This window comes from Salvelinus alpinus, chromosome 20, assembly GCF_045679555.1.
Source record: "Salvelinus alpinus chromosome 20, SLU_Salpinus.1, whole genome shotgun sequence".
In the NCBI taxonomy this organism is placed as follows: Eukaryota; Metazoa; Chordata; class Actinopteri; order Salmoniformes; family Salmonidae; genus Salvelinus; species Salvelinus alpinus.
The window spans coordinates 28,527,960-28,543,951 of record NC_092105.1 but is presented as its reverse complement, the minus strand read 5'-3'; the positions used below and the strand labels follow the sequence as shown (position 1 = coordinate 28,543,951).

The window sequence follows — 15,992 nt, the reverse complement described above, 5'->3', positions numbered from 1 at the left end:
ATAGTGGCATCCAGCTTAAACCAGACCCAGCTCCAGCTACACTTGATCCCTGAATCCACTTGTTTAACAAGCAACGCCTCATTTTCACCTAATTCTCTTATAATGAAAATGTACAACATACTGTAAAAGGTAAACATTAGTTAATAAACAGATGGTTAGTTCGTCACACATATTGCCAGGGTCCAGTAAGCAACTAACGCGTTATAACTTGAGGAACGGCAAGGAGTCGTATACCAGTTAACGTTCATAGCGAATTGGTTAGGTTACTCATGTTAGGTCATCTGATGTTGTAACGTTAGTTCGCGGTCTGACTTTATTAGGAAGCCAATATTCACACCATAAACTCAATATTTTGATCAGATAAGTTGGCTAATGTTGCTCCACATTTATCTGGCTAGCTGAGAAGTAATTCCAGCTAGCAAGATACTTAACAATGCTAATACTTGTTCCATCACACTTTCTCCCTCACCCCAAAAACGTTCAAAATTACAGTAGTTGTTCGGTTACAGCTCATGAAGTACGCTTCATCACCTTCTCACCCCCGTGGTCAGGCTTCTCACCTAACGTTACCTCTTCGTTCTCGTTCAGGGGACGCGCAGTTGTAACTGGCAAGCTGCTTTCCCAGAGCGCGCACTGATGCTGTAACTAGTAAGTTGGTTGTCTCTTTCTTCAGTCGTGTGCTGCGCTGCATTCTGTTATGTGAACGATTGGCTGAGCGTTGGATACAGACAGTATTGCGTCAAACGCGCAATACTCGTTCGTATAGAGCCAGTAGTCATCCAAACCTCCCTCCCAACCTTTTCTCATCGGATCTACACGATTCACGTAGGTCACCTATTTTGGATTCAAAACGTGACTAGTTTGGTGACTAGTTTGCATCCCTGTTAATGATGTCACCTGTTAAATCCACTGCAACCAGTGTAGATGAAGGGGAGACAGGTTAAAGGATTTTTAAGCCTGGAGACAATTGAGACATGGATGTTGTCTGTGTGCCATTCAAAGGGTGACTGGGCAAGACAAAATATTTAAGTGCTTTTGAACGGGGTATGGTAGTAGGTGCCAGGCGCACCAGTTTGAGTGTGTCAAGAACTGCAACACTGCTGTTTTTTCACACCCAAGAATGGTACCAAGAATGGTCCACCACCCAATGGAAATTCCAGAAAACTTGACAACTGTGGGAAGCCTCGCAGTCAACATAGGAAGCTTTCGACACCGTGTAGTCCATACAACGAACTGAGGCTGTTGAGGGCAAAAAAGGGTGCAACTCAATATTAGGAAGGTGTTCCTAATGTTTTGTACACTCATTGTTAACAGGATTTTTTTTAATAGCAATTTTTTATTTATGTACAATAGAAAACCCTAGATTTCTGCATAAAAATATCTTTGGGCTCTGTACTTTAAGCAAATATTTTAGGTACAGTTGAAGTCAGAAGTTTACACACACTTAGGTTAGAGTCATTAAAACTTGTTTTTCAATCACTCCACAAATTTCTTGTAAACAAACTATAGTTTTGGCAAGTTGGTTAGGACATCTACTTTGTGCATGACACAAGTAATTTTTCCAACAATTGTTTACAGACAGATTATGTCACTGTATCACAATTCCAGTGGGTAAGAAGTTTACATACACTAAGTTGACTGTGCCTTTAAACAGCTTGGAAAATTCCAGAAAATTGTCATGGCTTTAGAAGCTGAAAGGCTAATTGACATCATTTGAGTCAATTGGAGGTGTACCTGTGGATGTATTTCAAGGCCTACCTTCAAACTCAGTGCCGCTTTGCTTGACATCATGGGAAAATCAAAAGAAATCAGCCAAGACCTCAGAAAATAAATTGTAGACCTCCACAAGTCTGGTTCATCCTTGTGAGCAATTTCCAAAAGCCTGAAGGTACCACGTTCATCTGTACAAACAATAGTATGCAAGTATAAACACCATGGGACCACGGGACCACCATGGGCCGTCATACCGCTCAGGAAGAAGACGCGTTCTGTCTCCTAGAGATGAACATACTTTGGTGCGAAAAGTGCAAATCAATCCCAGAACAAGAGCAAAGGACCTTGTGAAGATGCTGGAGGAAACAGGTACAAAAGTATCTATATCCACAGTAAAACGAGTCCTATATCGACATAACCTGAAAGGCCGCCCAGCAAGGAAGAAGCCACTGCTGAAAAAAACCGCCCAAAAAAGGCAGACGGTTTGCAACTGCACATGGTGACAAATATCGTACTTTTTGGAGAAATGTCCTCTGTTCTGATGAAATAAAAATAACTGTTTGGCCATAATGACCATCGTTATGTTTGGAGGAAAAAGGGGGAGGCTTGCAAGCAGAAGAAAAACATCCCAACCATGAAGCGCGGGGGTGGCAGCATCATGTTGTGGGGATACTTTGCTGCAGGAGGGACTGGTGCATTTCACAAAATAGATGGCATCATGAGGCAGGAAAATTGTGGATATTGAAGCAACATCTCAAGACATCAGTCAGGTAGTTAAAGCTTAGTCGCAAATGGGTCTTCCAAATGGACAATGACCCCAAGCATACTTCCAAAGTTGTGGCAAAATAAGGACAACAAAGTCCTATAGAAAATTTGTGGGCAGAACTGAAAAAGCGTGTGCGAGCAAGGAGGCCTACAACCCTGACTCAGTTACACCAGCTCTGTCAGAACTTATTGCAGGAAGCTTGTGGAAGGCTACCCGAAACGTTTGACTCAAGTTAAACAATTTAAAGGCAATGCTACCAAATACTAATTGAGTGTATGTAAACTTCTGACCCACTGGGAATGTGATGAAAGAAACAAAAGCTGAAATAAATTATTCTCTTATTCTGACAATTTCACATTCTTAAAATAAAGTGGTGATCCTAACTGATCCAAGACAGGGAATTTTTACAGGGATAAAATGTCAGGAATTGTGAAAAACTGAGTTTAAATGTATTTGGCTAAGGTGTATGTAAACTTCTGACTTCAACTGTATATGCATGTTCTTTATTTGTACTGTTTCAAACAAACGTCACATGTTTCTTCATGTTGAGAAAATTAACATTTGTAAATGTCATATTCTTTTCATATTCACTCACAATGACTCAGAAGATTGCCACCAGTAAGCTGTAAGAAAAAAAAACATAACATAAAACATAAAAAAAGATCACAAATGAAAGCACTGCCATCCTTCACTTGTAGCCCTGGAATGGAACTAAAAAACAAACAAGTCATTCTAACACAGACAATTGCATGGGTACAAATTACAAAAAGGTGAATAATCTAACTTGTCTTTTCCATAAAAAATATTAAACTATCCCCTTAAGCAGCATTCTGGTACAGTAATCTCAACAGATACACCAACAATCACACTCAGCCATTTTATGGTCTCAATCCACCTCATCAACACATTACAGTTTTGTTCCTTCTCATGATGAAATACAAATGTTCCCATAATTGATGTAGACCCTGTGGGCAACCATACAGAAAAGTAAACATCTAGAAGCAGCTGCAAAATGACCCACAATACAAATACAACTGGATCCATAATTAAACTTAAAAACAACAAGTTTCTTAAGATCTAGGCCTACTATATAGGAAAATAATTCATATATATTTAAACTAATGGGCAAAAATCGGTAGCTGCTCATTTGTTTATCACAGTTATTGCAATCACTTTTTCATATCTTCAGAAACAGCAGTAGCATAAAAACCATAATGCTATTATTAACCTAACAATAAAATGTAAGGTTGCCAAATTGTTTCATACCAAGTGTATATGCTCAATTAATTACTCAATATTCAGTGGAGTGCTTAGAGAAGAGGGGCAATTTGAATGCCATATTTATAAAAACCATACCATACACCATGAAACTTACAAGATTCAAGTTAAATAGCTAAATTAACTGATGTTACTTCACTAATAGAGGAACATTAAAATTTGGTAAAAGCATACCATATCAACTGAAATTAGACAACCTTACAAAATAACAAGTCACTCGAGTCAAATATGTCAACACTACATTACAGTGGGCTTATACCAGATTCACTGGAATACTAGAGGCATATAACCATCATATAGTACTTGATGCTTTTTAACCCTTTAACTTTAAATTGAATATATAGCTGTAAGTCCTACTGTATAACTGTGTGTAAGTACTATATAATTGCATTACTAAATATATGCCATTATAGGTACTATGGAATAAAGCTGAAAGAGTATCTGAAACTGGGAAGTCCCTATTCACTTCAGAAGGTGTACAATAGGGCTGTTCACAATTCATTTTCCCACATGACAGACACATAATACGTACAGGGTGAATTCCACATAATCTCTGGCTCGTCATAGGGGATTTGAAGGCATCAAACAAACAATTATTAATATAAAAAGCCTTGTTCCCTCCCTCACCAGTAAAATGTTATTTAAAAAATATATATTAGTCCATTATTTATGAAAATCATAAAAAATAAGTTTCAACTACAATCTCCATCAAGTATCATGACTACTAGCCTGCCTAACTTTACTGCACTGTGAAATAGTCTTAGTGCCATTTTACTTTCAGATATACCTTTATTTTCACGCATGCATCTACAAAATCATCAAAAGCATCTAATATCCCACCAAAATTGATATTTTAAGGGCTTAGTTAGGCCCTTAAAATATCAATTTTGGTGGGATACTAGATGCTTTTAGAGCACCTTCCGAGTTCGCCAGATATGGACCTTTCACCAGGATACAAATACACGCTAATAACAATCTGCTGTCAGAATGTTAAATACCGCATTGTTACATTGATTGGCGTTGAATCATCTGACAACTTGCTATAAAAATGCTAACTGAAAATGTATATGTTTCATGTGCGTTCTAAGAATGTAACAAACCTTACATGACAACACTAGGAAACTGAATATGCTACAGTCCCCTGAGGGGAATATAGTATGTCTTAGTGTTAGGATAGGGGGTCATACATAAAGTAGCACCGGCACCTCACCGTGATCATCTAGCTACCCTTGGGGTATGGCTTCTTCGGATTTTGCTTACAGCTTACTGGTGCCTCGTTTGTTAGTTTAACAAAAAGAAAAGTGCAATCAATGGCTTTTTTTCCCCTTTTCTGAAAGTATCTAGCAATTTCATGAACGTCATTCACAATGGGCCACGGTCTTTCTTGTCTGTTCCAAAACTGCAACATTAAAAGAAGTTCTAGGTTGTACAAATGTGTCTAAACTGGACAGATAAGGTATTGTGGTAAGATATCCTTCTTTCAGGCATTTAAACTTACAATACATATGTAAAATACATGTTTTACGAAACAACATTTGTTCAAAAGTATCACAAATTTCCCTGACTTCGATGGGGTTAATGTGATTGATTCCTAAACAACTTTCCTGACTTTTCCTTGATGATTTTCCAAGGATCAAATCCTTTCCAACTGGACTGTGGAAGCCTGGAATGGGATGCCTGAGGTTGTGGGATGGCCAAGTATGGTTGACTACAAAACGGGCTGCCAGATTGCGTCCCAGATGGCACCCTATTCCCTACATAGAGCACTTCTTTTGGCCAGGACCTATGGCCATAGGCCCATTTAAGGAATAGGGTTCCATTTGGGCCACAGTCCCAGAGAGAGAAGCTTACAGTTAGTTAGTCAGCCAGCCAATCAACCAGTCAGCCAGCCAGTCAGTTAGTTAGTTCCACACACACAGGGATGAAGTTGAACAGTAGAAGCCACAGAGTTACCACTAAGCTGGAGGAACTGGAGCAAGGGTCTGGAAGAGAGGCAAAACGCTTCCTTAGTACCAAGAGGTCTATATAATGTACATAGGTGCACACTCACATTATATAACTATGTGTGTGCATGTATGTGGAAAGGACAAGGTAGGAAAGACAGGCAGGGGAACTCACCAATAGGAATTCTCTTGGTGGTATTGAGGGACGGGAGCTGTTGTGGTATAGGGCAGGCGCTACAGAAGTCTGAGCAGGCAGGACAGACGAGAACTCCATTGTATACCCAGTCATTAACACGCACACTGACGCTCAGCAGCTGACCCGTACGCACACACTGGTACGCAGTGTCCTCCACCCACACCGTCAGACCCTGGGTAGAGCAAGAGATCTGGAAACATCAGCAATATAACATTTAAGTATTAGTTTTTGGTTGTATGGGTCACTTCAAAATGTATATATCTGCCTGTCACACATCTATAATAGGGTTACATTAACCCAAAACACAAAAATGTAATTGAACTGAATTTGTGATTTTGTAAGCTCATATGATAAAAGCATGAGACTTAACGGTGGTAAACGTTATTAAGAAGACTTGTATTAAATGGATGAAGCGACAAAACATAGATTACAGAGATATCTAAAGATTGTTACTTATTCTGCATTACCTTATAGCAGCCACTTCCCCAGTCAGGGTAGGTCATGCGTCTGGTACACTGCTCCATGACGAAGGCAGTCTTCTGGTACAAACACACTGAGTCTGGACCATACTGCTCAGCTCCGTAGTTCCTCCACCAATCTGGAAACAGTGTGTCAGGTAGCATACTAGTAAGTAGGGTTGCAACATTTTTGAAACTTTCCTGAAACAAAATTCTCAGATTTTCCAGAAATCCCAGTTGGAAGATTCCCAGGATTGGGATGGAATAAGCAGAAAGGGAACAGGGAATTCTCCAAATGGGATTTCTGGAAAACCTGGGAAAGTATCTGGGAATTTTGCAAACCTTCAAGTGAGTTAACAGCCTGAGTACATGAACCAAGGCCTGAGGAACCAAGAGGCAACAACAATGCAAGAAGGGAAGGGATATTACCGGGCTGGTTCTCCTGGACCCTGCAGTAGGAGTTGCGTTGGTACTCTCCACTCAGGTGCCAGCTAAACTCCTGGCTGAAGGGACAGTAGTCAGCTATCTCCACAGCTCCACCGTAGGAGGCCAGATCCATCACAGAGACTTCAGGGATATGGTCAAAGTACTGCCGGAGAGGAGGTGGAAGAGATTTACTGTATGGGGTGTACTTAACACTATACTGGTCACAATTGGTCAACAACATCTTAAATAAAGACCATTTCAAAAATGTTTTTGTTGCCTTTTTTGTCTAATAGGTACAAACTTTGCTTGGGTGCATGTGCTTAGTAAATCCTTGACATACACTTGTAATATTTATGTTTATCTTATCCTCTGTAGTGGTCCAATAGGTTTCTGACACAGACTCTTGCTCACGTCATGTTATCATCACTGGGTGTATTGTCATAGCCTCGATTTCTAGGCTTTGTGACTATGAAGGATGGCATTGCGGGACTTGCATTTTACCTGGTAGTCCAGGGGTAGGTCCTGAGGGTACTTCTGCAGGTTGCAGACGGCCACAGCCAGCTGGTCCTGCCTGCAGGTGAGCTGGAGGGGTGTGGCTCGCACTGTGTCACAGTAAAGGGTCACCACTTTACGACTGAAAATCAATAACTCATGAGGGTTAGGTCAGGTTGAGCCACAGTTTCTCATTTAAAATGTTTTTATTGTTGTTGCTGTTGGTTACAGTGAATTTCTAATCGAGTTTAAGTGTCAAATGGCTTGCTGTTTGTGTTCACAGAAATGTTGACATATGGGTTGTTCCATTTGATTTCAGTCACTTTTAGACTGCATGCCTTTTGATGGAACAAAACTTTCCATACACATTTGCCCATGGTAGAAATGGTCAGAAAGGGACTTTGGGGGACCCGAATGCAAAAAAAATTTAGGAGACAGAGGTGCTCAAAGTTGATCCATTTTGAATTCCCCACTCCACATCCACATCTTTATCAATGGAAAAGATAAACGGTTGAGTTTGATATCATTTAAAAGCTTATAAAAACAGGGTTGTCAAACTATTTTACATTTCTTGATAAAAAAAATTATTAAAGTAATTTATCCTTTAACGTCAATTGTCACAAAATGCGTAAACTACGCTCGGCCGTGGCTTGCTACATAAAGCAGGCAGACATGCATCCAGTTACTGTTTGATTGAATGTTAGAATTGGCCAAACGAGTGACCTAAGCAACTTTGAGCATGGTATGAACGTCGGTGCTATTTGGCAGAATTCAGTATCTAAGAAACGGCCGCCCTCCTGGACTTTTCAAGCATGACGGTGTCTAGGGTTTACCGAGAATGGTGAGACAAACAAACAAGCATCCAGTCAGCGGCAGTGCTGTGGCCAAAAACAGCTTGTTGATGAAAGATGTCGAAGGAGAATGGCAAGAATAATGCAAGGTAACAGGCGGGCCACAAACAAATAACAGCGCAGTACAACAGTGGTGTGCAGAACGGCATCTCGGAACGCAAAACTCGTTGATCTTTGTCATGAATGGGCTATTGCAGCAGATGACCACACCGGGTTATCAGCTAAAATTAAGAAGGAGCAGCTCCAGTGGGCACGCGATCACCAACACTGGACAATTGAGGAGTGGAAAAACATTCGCCTTAGCAATCTCACTGGAATAAAGACCTCCTCCATTCCTGCCATTATTGAAAGAGATTGTGATACCTCACATCTCAAAATAGGGCTACTTAATGTTAGATCCCTCACTTCCAAGGCAGTTATAGTCAATGAACTAATCACTGATCATAATCTTGATGTGATTGGCCTGACTGAAAGATGGCTTAAGCCTGATGAATTTACTGTGTTAAATGAGGCCTCACCTCCAGGTTACACTAGTGACCATATCCCCCGCGCATCTCGCAGAGGTGTTGCTAACATTTATGATAGCAAATTAAAATGGACAAAAAAAAAATGACAACTACATTTTCGTCTTTTGAGCTTCTAGTCATGAAATCTATGCAGCCTACTCAATCACTTTTTATAGCTACTGTTTACAGGCCTCCTGGGCCATATACAGCGTTCTTCACAGAGTTCCCTGAATTCCTATCGGACCTTGTAGTCATGGCAGATAATATTCACATTTTTGGTGACTTTAATATTCACATGGAAAAGTCCACAGACCCACTCCAAAATGCTTTCGGAGCCATCGTCGACTCAGTGGGTTTTGTCCAACATGTCTCCGGACCTACTCACTGCCACAGTCATACTCTGGACCTAGTTTTGTCCAGTGGAATTAATATGTTGTGGATCTTAATGTTTTTCCTCCTAATCCTGGACTATTGGACCACCATTTTATTACGTTTGCAATCGCAACAAATAATCTGCTCAGACCCCAACCAAGGATCATCAAAAGCCGTGCTATAAATTCTCGGACAACCCAAAGATTCCTAGATGCCCTTCCAGACTCCCTCTGCCTACCCAAGGACGTCAGAGTACAAAAATCAGTTAACCACCTAACTGAGGAACTCAATTTAACCTTGCGCAATACCCTAGATGCAGTCACACCCCTAAAAATGGCGCCACACCAAACTGGAAGTCTTCCGACTAGCTTGGAAAGGCAGTACCGTGCAGTATCGAAGAGCCTGCTGCTCGATCATCCTATTTTTCCAACTTAATTGAAGAAATTAAGAACAATCCAAAATGTATTTTTTATACTGTCGCAAAGCTAGCTAAAAAGCAGCATTCCCCAAGAAAGTATGGCTTTCACTTCAGCAGTGATAAATTCATGAACTTTTTTGAGGAAAAGATACTTGACCCTATTCCAACTAAACTACTGAAAGCTGCTTCCTGTGCTTGGCCCTCCTATGTTGAACATAATAAACGGCTCTCTATCCACTGGATGTGTACCAAACTCAATAAAAGTGGCAGTAATAAAGCCTCTCTTGAAAAAGCCAAACATTGACCCACAAAATATTTTAAAAAAATAAAATAAAAATCGGCCTATATCGAATCTTCCATTCCTCTCAAACATTTTAGAAAAAGCTGTTGCGCAGCAACTCACTGCCTTCCTGAAGACAAACAATGTATACGAAACGCTTCAGTCTGGTTTTAGACCCCATCATAGCACTGAGACTGCACTTGTGAAGGTGGTAAATGACCGTTTAATGGCGTCAGACCGAGGCTCTGCATCTGTCCTCGTGCTCCTAGACCTTAGTGCTGTTTTTGATACCATCGATCACCACATTCTTTTGGAGAGATTAGAAACTCAAATTGGTCTACACGGACAAGTTCTGGCCTGGTTTAGATCTTATCTGTCGGAAAGATATCAGTTTGTCTCTTTGGATGGTTTGTCCTCTGACAAATCAACTGTACATTTCGGTGTTCCTCAAGGTTCCGTTTTAGGACCACTATCGTTTTCACTATATATTTTATATCTTGGTGATGTCATTCGGAAACATAATGTTAACTTTCATTGCTATGCGGATTAGAGGTTGACCGATTATGATTTTTCAACGCCGATACCGATTATTGGAAGACCCAAAAAAGCCGATACCGATTAAATCGGACGATTTTTTAAATGTATTTGTAATAATGACAATTACAACAATACTGAATGAACACTTATTTTAACTTAATATAATACATCAATAAAATCAATTTAGCCTCAAATAAATAATAAAACATGTTCAATTTGGTTTAAATAATGCAAAAACAAAGTGTTGGAGAAGAAAGTAAAAGTGCAATATGTGCCATGTAAGAAAGCTAACGTTTAAGTTCCTTGCTCAGAACATGAGAACATATGAAAGCTGGTGGTTCCTTTTAACATGAGTCTTCAATATTCCCAGGTAAGAAGTTTTAGGTTGTAGTTATTATAGGAATTATAGGACTATTTCTCTCTATATGATTTGTATTTCATATACCTTTGACTATTGGATGTTCTTATAGGCACTTTAGTATTGCCAGTGTAACAGTATAGCTTCCATCCCTCTCCTCGCCGCTACCTGGGCTCGAACCAGGAACACATCGACAACTGCCACCCTCGAAGCAGCGTTACCCATGCAGAGCAAGGGGAACAACTACTCCAAATCTCAGAGCGAGTGACGTTTGAAACGCTATTAGCGCGCACCCCGCTAACTAGCTAGCCATTTCACATCGGTTACACCAGCCTAATCTAGGGAGTTGATAGGCTTGAATTCATAAACAGCAGAGTTGCTGGCAAAACGCACGAAAGTGCTGTTTGAATGAATGCTTACGAGCCTGCTGGTGCTCACCATCGCTCAGTCAGACTGCTCTATCAAATCATAGACTTAATTATAACATAATAAACACACAGAAATACGAGCCTTAGGTCATTAATATGGTCGAATCCGGAAACTATCATCTCGAAAACAAAACATTTCTTTCAGTGAAATAAGGAACCGTTCCGTATTTTATCTAACGGGTGGCATCCATCAGTCTAAATATTCCTGTTACATTGCACAACCTTCAATGTCATAATTACGTAAAATTCTAGCAAATTAGTTCGCAATGAGCCAGGCGGCCCAAACTGTTGCATATACCCTGACTCTGTGTGCAATGAACGCAAGAGAAGTGACACAATTTCACCTGGTTAATATTGCCTGCTAAACTGGATTTCTTTTAGCTAAATATGCAGGTTTAAAATATATACTTCGGTGTATTGATTTTAAGAAAGGCATTGATGTTTATGGTTAGGTGCACGTTGGAGGAACGACAGTCCTTTTTCACGAATGCGCACTGCATCGATTATATGCAACGCAGGACACGCTAGATAAACTAGTAATATCATCAACCATGTGTAGTTATAACTAGTGATTATGATTGATTGATTGTTTTTTTTATAAGATAAGTTTAATGCTAGCTAGCAACTTACCTTGGCTTCTTACTGCATTCGCGTAACAGGCGTGCTCCTCGTGAGGCAGGTGGTTAGTGTGTTGGACTAGTTAACCGTAAGGTTGCAAGATTGAATCCCTGAGCTGACAAGGTAAAAATCTGTCGTTCTGCCCCTGAACAAGGCAGTTAACCCACCGTTTCTAGGCCGTCATTGAAAATAAGAATGTGTTCTTACCTGACTTGCCTAGTTAAATAAAGGTTTAAAAAAATAAAAATCAGCATCCAAAATTACCGATTTCCGATTGTTATGAAAACTTGAAATCGGCCCTAATTAAATCGGCCATTCCGACATGCCACACCTCTAATGCGGATGACACACAGCTGTACATTTCGATGAAACATAGTGACGCCCCAAAATTGCCCTCCCTGGAAGCCTGTGTTTCAGACATAAGGAAGTGGATGGCTGCAAATGTTCTACTTTTAAACTCGGACAAAACAGAGATGCTTATTCTAGTTCCCAAGAAACAAAGAGATCTTCTGTTAAATCTGACAATTAATCTTGATGGTTGTACAGTCGTCTCAAATAAAACTGAAGGACCTCGGCATTACTCTGGACCCTGATCTCTCTTTTGACGAACATATCAAGACTGTTTCAAGGACAGGTTTTTCCATCTACGCAACATTGCAAAAATCAGAAACTTTCTGTCCAAAAATGATGCAGAAAAATTAATCCATGCTTTTGTCACTTCTAGGTTAGACTACTGCAATGCTCTACTTTCCGGCTACCCGGATAAAGCACTAAATAAACTTCAGTTAGTGCTAAACACGGCTGCAAGAACCTTGACTAGATCCCCAAAATTTGATCACATTACTCCAGTGCTAGCCTCTCTACACTGGCTTCCTGTTAAGGCAAGGGCTGATTTCAAGGTTTTACTGCTAACCTACAAAGCATTACATGGGCTTGCTCCTACCTATCTTTCTGAGTTGGTCCTGCCGTACATACCTACATGTACTCTACGGTCACAAGACGCAGGTCTCCTTACTGTGCCTAGAATTTCTAAGCAAACAGCCGGAGGCAGGGCTTTCTCCTATAGAGCCCCATTTTTATGGAACGGTCTGCCTACCCATGTGAGAGACGCAGACTCGGTCTCAACATTTAAATCTTTATTGAAGACTCATCTCTTCAGTAGGTCCTATGATTGAGTGTAGTCTGGCCCAGGAGTGTGAAGGTGAACGGAAAGGCACTGGAGCAGCAAACTGCCCATGCTGTCTCTGCCTGGCCGGTTCCCATTTCTCCACTTGGATTCTCTGCCTCTAACCCTATTACAGGGGTCACTGGCTTACTGGTGCTCTTCCATGCCGTCCCTAGGAGGTGTGCATCGCTTGAGTAGGTTGAGTCACTGACGTGATCTTCCTGTCCGGGTTGACGCCCCCCTTGGGTTGTGCTGTGGCAGAGATCTTTGTGGGCTATATTCGGCCTTGTCGCAGGATGTAAAGTGGGTGGGGTTATATCCTGCCTGTTTGGCCCTGTCCGGGGGTATCGTCAGATGTGTCTCCCGACCCCTCCTGTCTCAGCCTCCAGTATTTATGCTGCAGTAGTTTATGTGTCGGGGGGCTAGGGTCAGTCTGTTATATCTGGAGTATTTCTCCTGTCTTAACCGGTGTCCTGTGTGAATTTAAGTATGCTCTCTAATTCGCTCTCTCCCTTTTTCTTTCTTTCTTTCTCTGTCTCTGAGGACCTGAGCCTTAGGACCATGCCTCAGGACTACCAGGCCTGATGACTCCTTGCTGTCCCCAGTCCACCTGGCCGTGCTGCTGCTCCAATTTCAACTGTTCTGCCTGCGGCTATGGAACCCTGACCTGTTCACCGGACGTGCTACCTGTCCCAGACCTGCTGTTTTCAACTCTGTAGAGACAGCAGGAGCGGTAGAGATACTCTGAATGATCGGCTATGAAAAGCCAACTGACATTTACGCCTGAGGTGCTGACCTGTTGCACCCTCGACAACCACTGTGATTATTATTATTTGACCCTGCTGGTCATCTATGAACATCTTGGCCATGTTCTGTTATAATCTCCACCCGGCCCAGCCAGCAGAGGACTGGCCACCCATCATAGCCTGGTTCCTCTCTAGGGAGTTTTTCCTAGCCACCGTGCTTCTACACCTGCATTGCTTGCTGTTTGGGGTTTTAGGCTGGGTTTCTGTACAGCACTTTGTGACATCAGCTGATGTAAGAAGGGCTTTATAAATAAATTTGATTGATACATTTGATTGATTGCCCAGTTCCTGTTGCGTCATGCTGATGGCAAAGTCAGGATTTGGCATAGCAGCATGAGGCCATGGCCCCATCATGCCTGATGTCAATGGTACAGGCTGGTGGCGGTGGTGTAATGGTGTGGGGAATGTTTTCCTGGCACACGTTAGGTCTCTTGATACCAATTGAGCTCAGCATGAATGTACCGCCGTCCAATCTGCAGCAACTGCATTATGCCATCGCGTCAGCATGGACCAACATCCCTGTGGAATGTTTCCGACACGGTGTAAAATCCAATCCCCCTTGGTCTCCTGAGTGGCGAAGCGGTCTAAGGCACTGCATCTCAGTGCTTGAGGCGTCACTACAGACCCAGGTTCGATCCCAGGCTGTGTCACAACTGGCAATGACAGGGAGTCCCATAGGGAGGCACACAATTGGCCCAGCGTCGTCCGGGTTAGGGGAGGGTTTGGCCAGGAGGGGCTTTACTTGGCTCATTGTGATCTAGCGACTCCTTGTGGTGGGCCGGGCGCCTGCAGGCTGAATTCAGTCGTCAGTTAAACGGTCTTTCCTCTGACACATTGGTGCGGCTTGTTTCTAAGTTAAGCGGGTGGGTGTTAAACTGGGGAGAAAAAGGGGGGTACATATATAAATATATATATATATATATAAATATGATTTTAAAACAATTCCAATCCCCAAAGAATTTACGCTGTTCCGTACTAGATGGGCGTACCTAATAAACTGGTCGGTGACTGTATATTTCTATGATTTCAATAGGTTTCCTGTGGAAGATTGACAGTATAATTTAAAACTGATATTTCCATTCGAGTCAACATTCTCTGATGTGTGGGCCTCCAACCATCTTTGTGCTACCATTTGAAAGTTGAAATGTAAAGTTGTTTTCCCATTTTAGTACATTTATCAGCCAAAACATCACACCCACCCTGTACTCAAAAGCATACTGTGTCTCATCCGAACAACAAACACCTCAGATTATGTAAAATAAGGTCTAAACTACAAGATATGCTAAAATGTAAAAAGTTCATGCCTTTTTAGATAATGTTTATTAAAGGAAAATAGAGGAAAATAGAAAATGTTTATTAAAAATTATATTTTTCAAGAAATTAGCAAATAGTTTCACAACCCTGTTTATAAGCTTTTAAATAATATCAACCGTTTATCTTCTCAAGTGATGAAGAAATTGATGTCTGGTGGTAGGGTGGGGTATGCAAAAATGGGTCAACTTTGAGCACCTCTATCTCCTAAATGTTTTAGCATTCAGGTCCCACTTCTACCATGAGCAAATATGTATAGAATGTTTCGTTCAAATCAAATGGGTGCGGTCAAAAGGTGATTGAAATCAAGTGGAATGACCCATATGAGATACGGGTGTGTCGGCTAGTAATACTTTAAATTCGTTTAGGGGCATGCTATGTTCCGAGAAGTTTAGATGTTTCAGTCAGTTGTGTATAGTAAGAAACCTAAACTCAGATTAGATAGCCCCTTACCTCTGACGTTGCCTTTCAATCCAGAATTTACAGCTCTTCATCACAAAGTCACAGCCCAGGCCCTTGCCCCAGTCCAGCCTCTCTGCCATGCTGTAGTTGGCTCTGTACCAACTAGAGAAAACATAGATGATGGGTAACATTGCACATCAAGTCAGGTAAACTCTTGAACTTCAATACAAATCATATGTCAAAGTCAAGTACCTTCAATCACACCAATTCCCAATAAAAAAGAGCCTTCATGTTGTTTAATAGTCAAAGCTCTTGAAATTACATAAAAGGTCAAAGTCATTATTTTCTTGTATTCCATATAACAGTCTGCAACCCTACCCTGTGTCTTCCATGATGGCCAAGGTGAGCCTAGAAAACACTCTGTTCTGGGTGTGAGATCCAGTCATTGCTTCATTCTGTTATCAATACAAACAGGATAAGTATTTATTATTATGAATAGATTAATAATGAACCTATATGAGCGCATACACTGATTGTACAAAACATTAATAATACCTTCATAATATTGTGTTGCATCTCCTTTTGCCCTCAGAGCAGCCTCAATTCATGGACTCTACAAGGTGTCAAGCATTCCAAAGGGATGCTGGCCCATGTTTACTCTAATGCTT

General features: G+C 41.2%; 1 protein-coding gene across 2 annotated transcripts in view; it reads right to left on the bottom strand.

Annotated features, from left to right (window-relative positions):
• Positions 1–1,314: 1,314 nt before the first annotated feature.
• LOC139546630 (leishmanolysin-like peptidase) overlaps positions 1,315–15,992 on the bottom strand; it is a 29,275-nt gene continuing 14,597 nt past the window's right edge. Inside the window, exons 11-17 of one of the 2 annotated variants that reach the window (XM_071355242.1) lie at positions 15,703–15,779; positions 15,376–15,486; positions 7,282–7,414; positions 6,784–6,943; positions 6,364–6,494; positions 5,876–6,086; positions 1,315–5,739 (exon numbers count right to left, since the gene is read on the bottom strand). In XM_071355242.1, coding sequence (XP_071211343.1) covers positions 5,651–5,739; positions 5,876–6,086; positions 6,364–6,494; positions 6,784–6,943; positions 7,282–7,414; positions 15,376–15,486; positions 15,703–15,779 — 912 coding nt within the window. In that variant the 3' untranslated portion in view covers positions 1,315–5,650. The remainder of the gene's footprint in view (positions 5,740–5,875; positions 6,087–6,363; positions 6,495–6,783; positions 6,944–7,281; positions 7,415–15,375; positions 15,487–15,702; positions 15,780–15,992) is intronic. The other variant, XM_071355243.1, reaches the window with a different exon arrangement.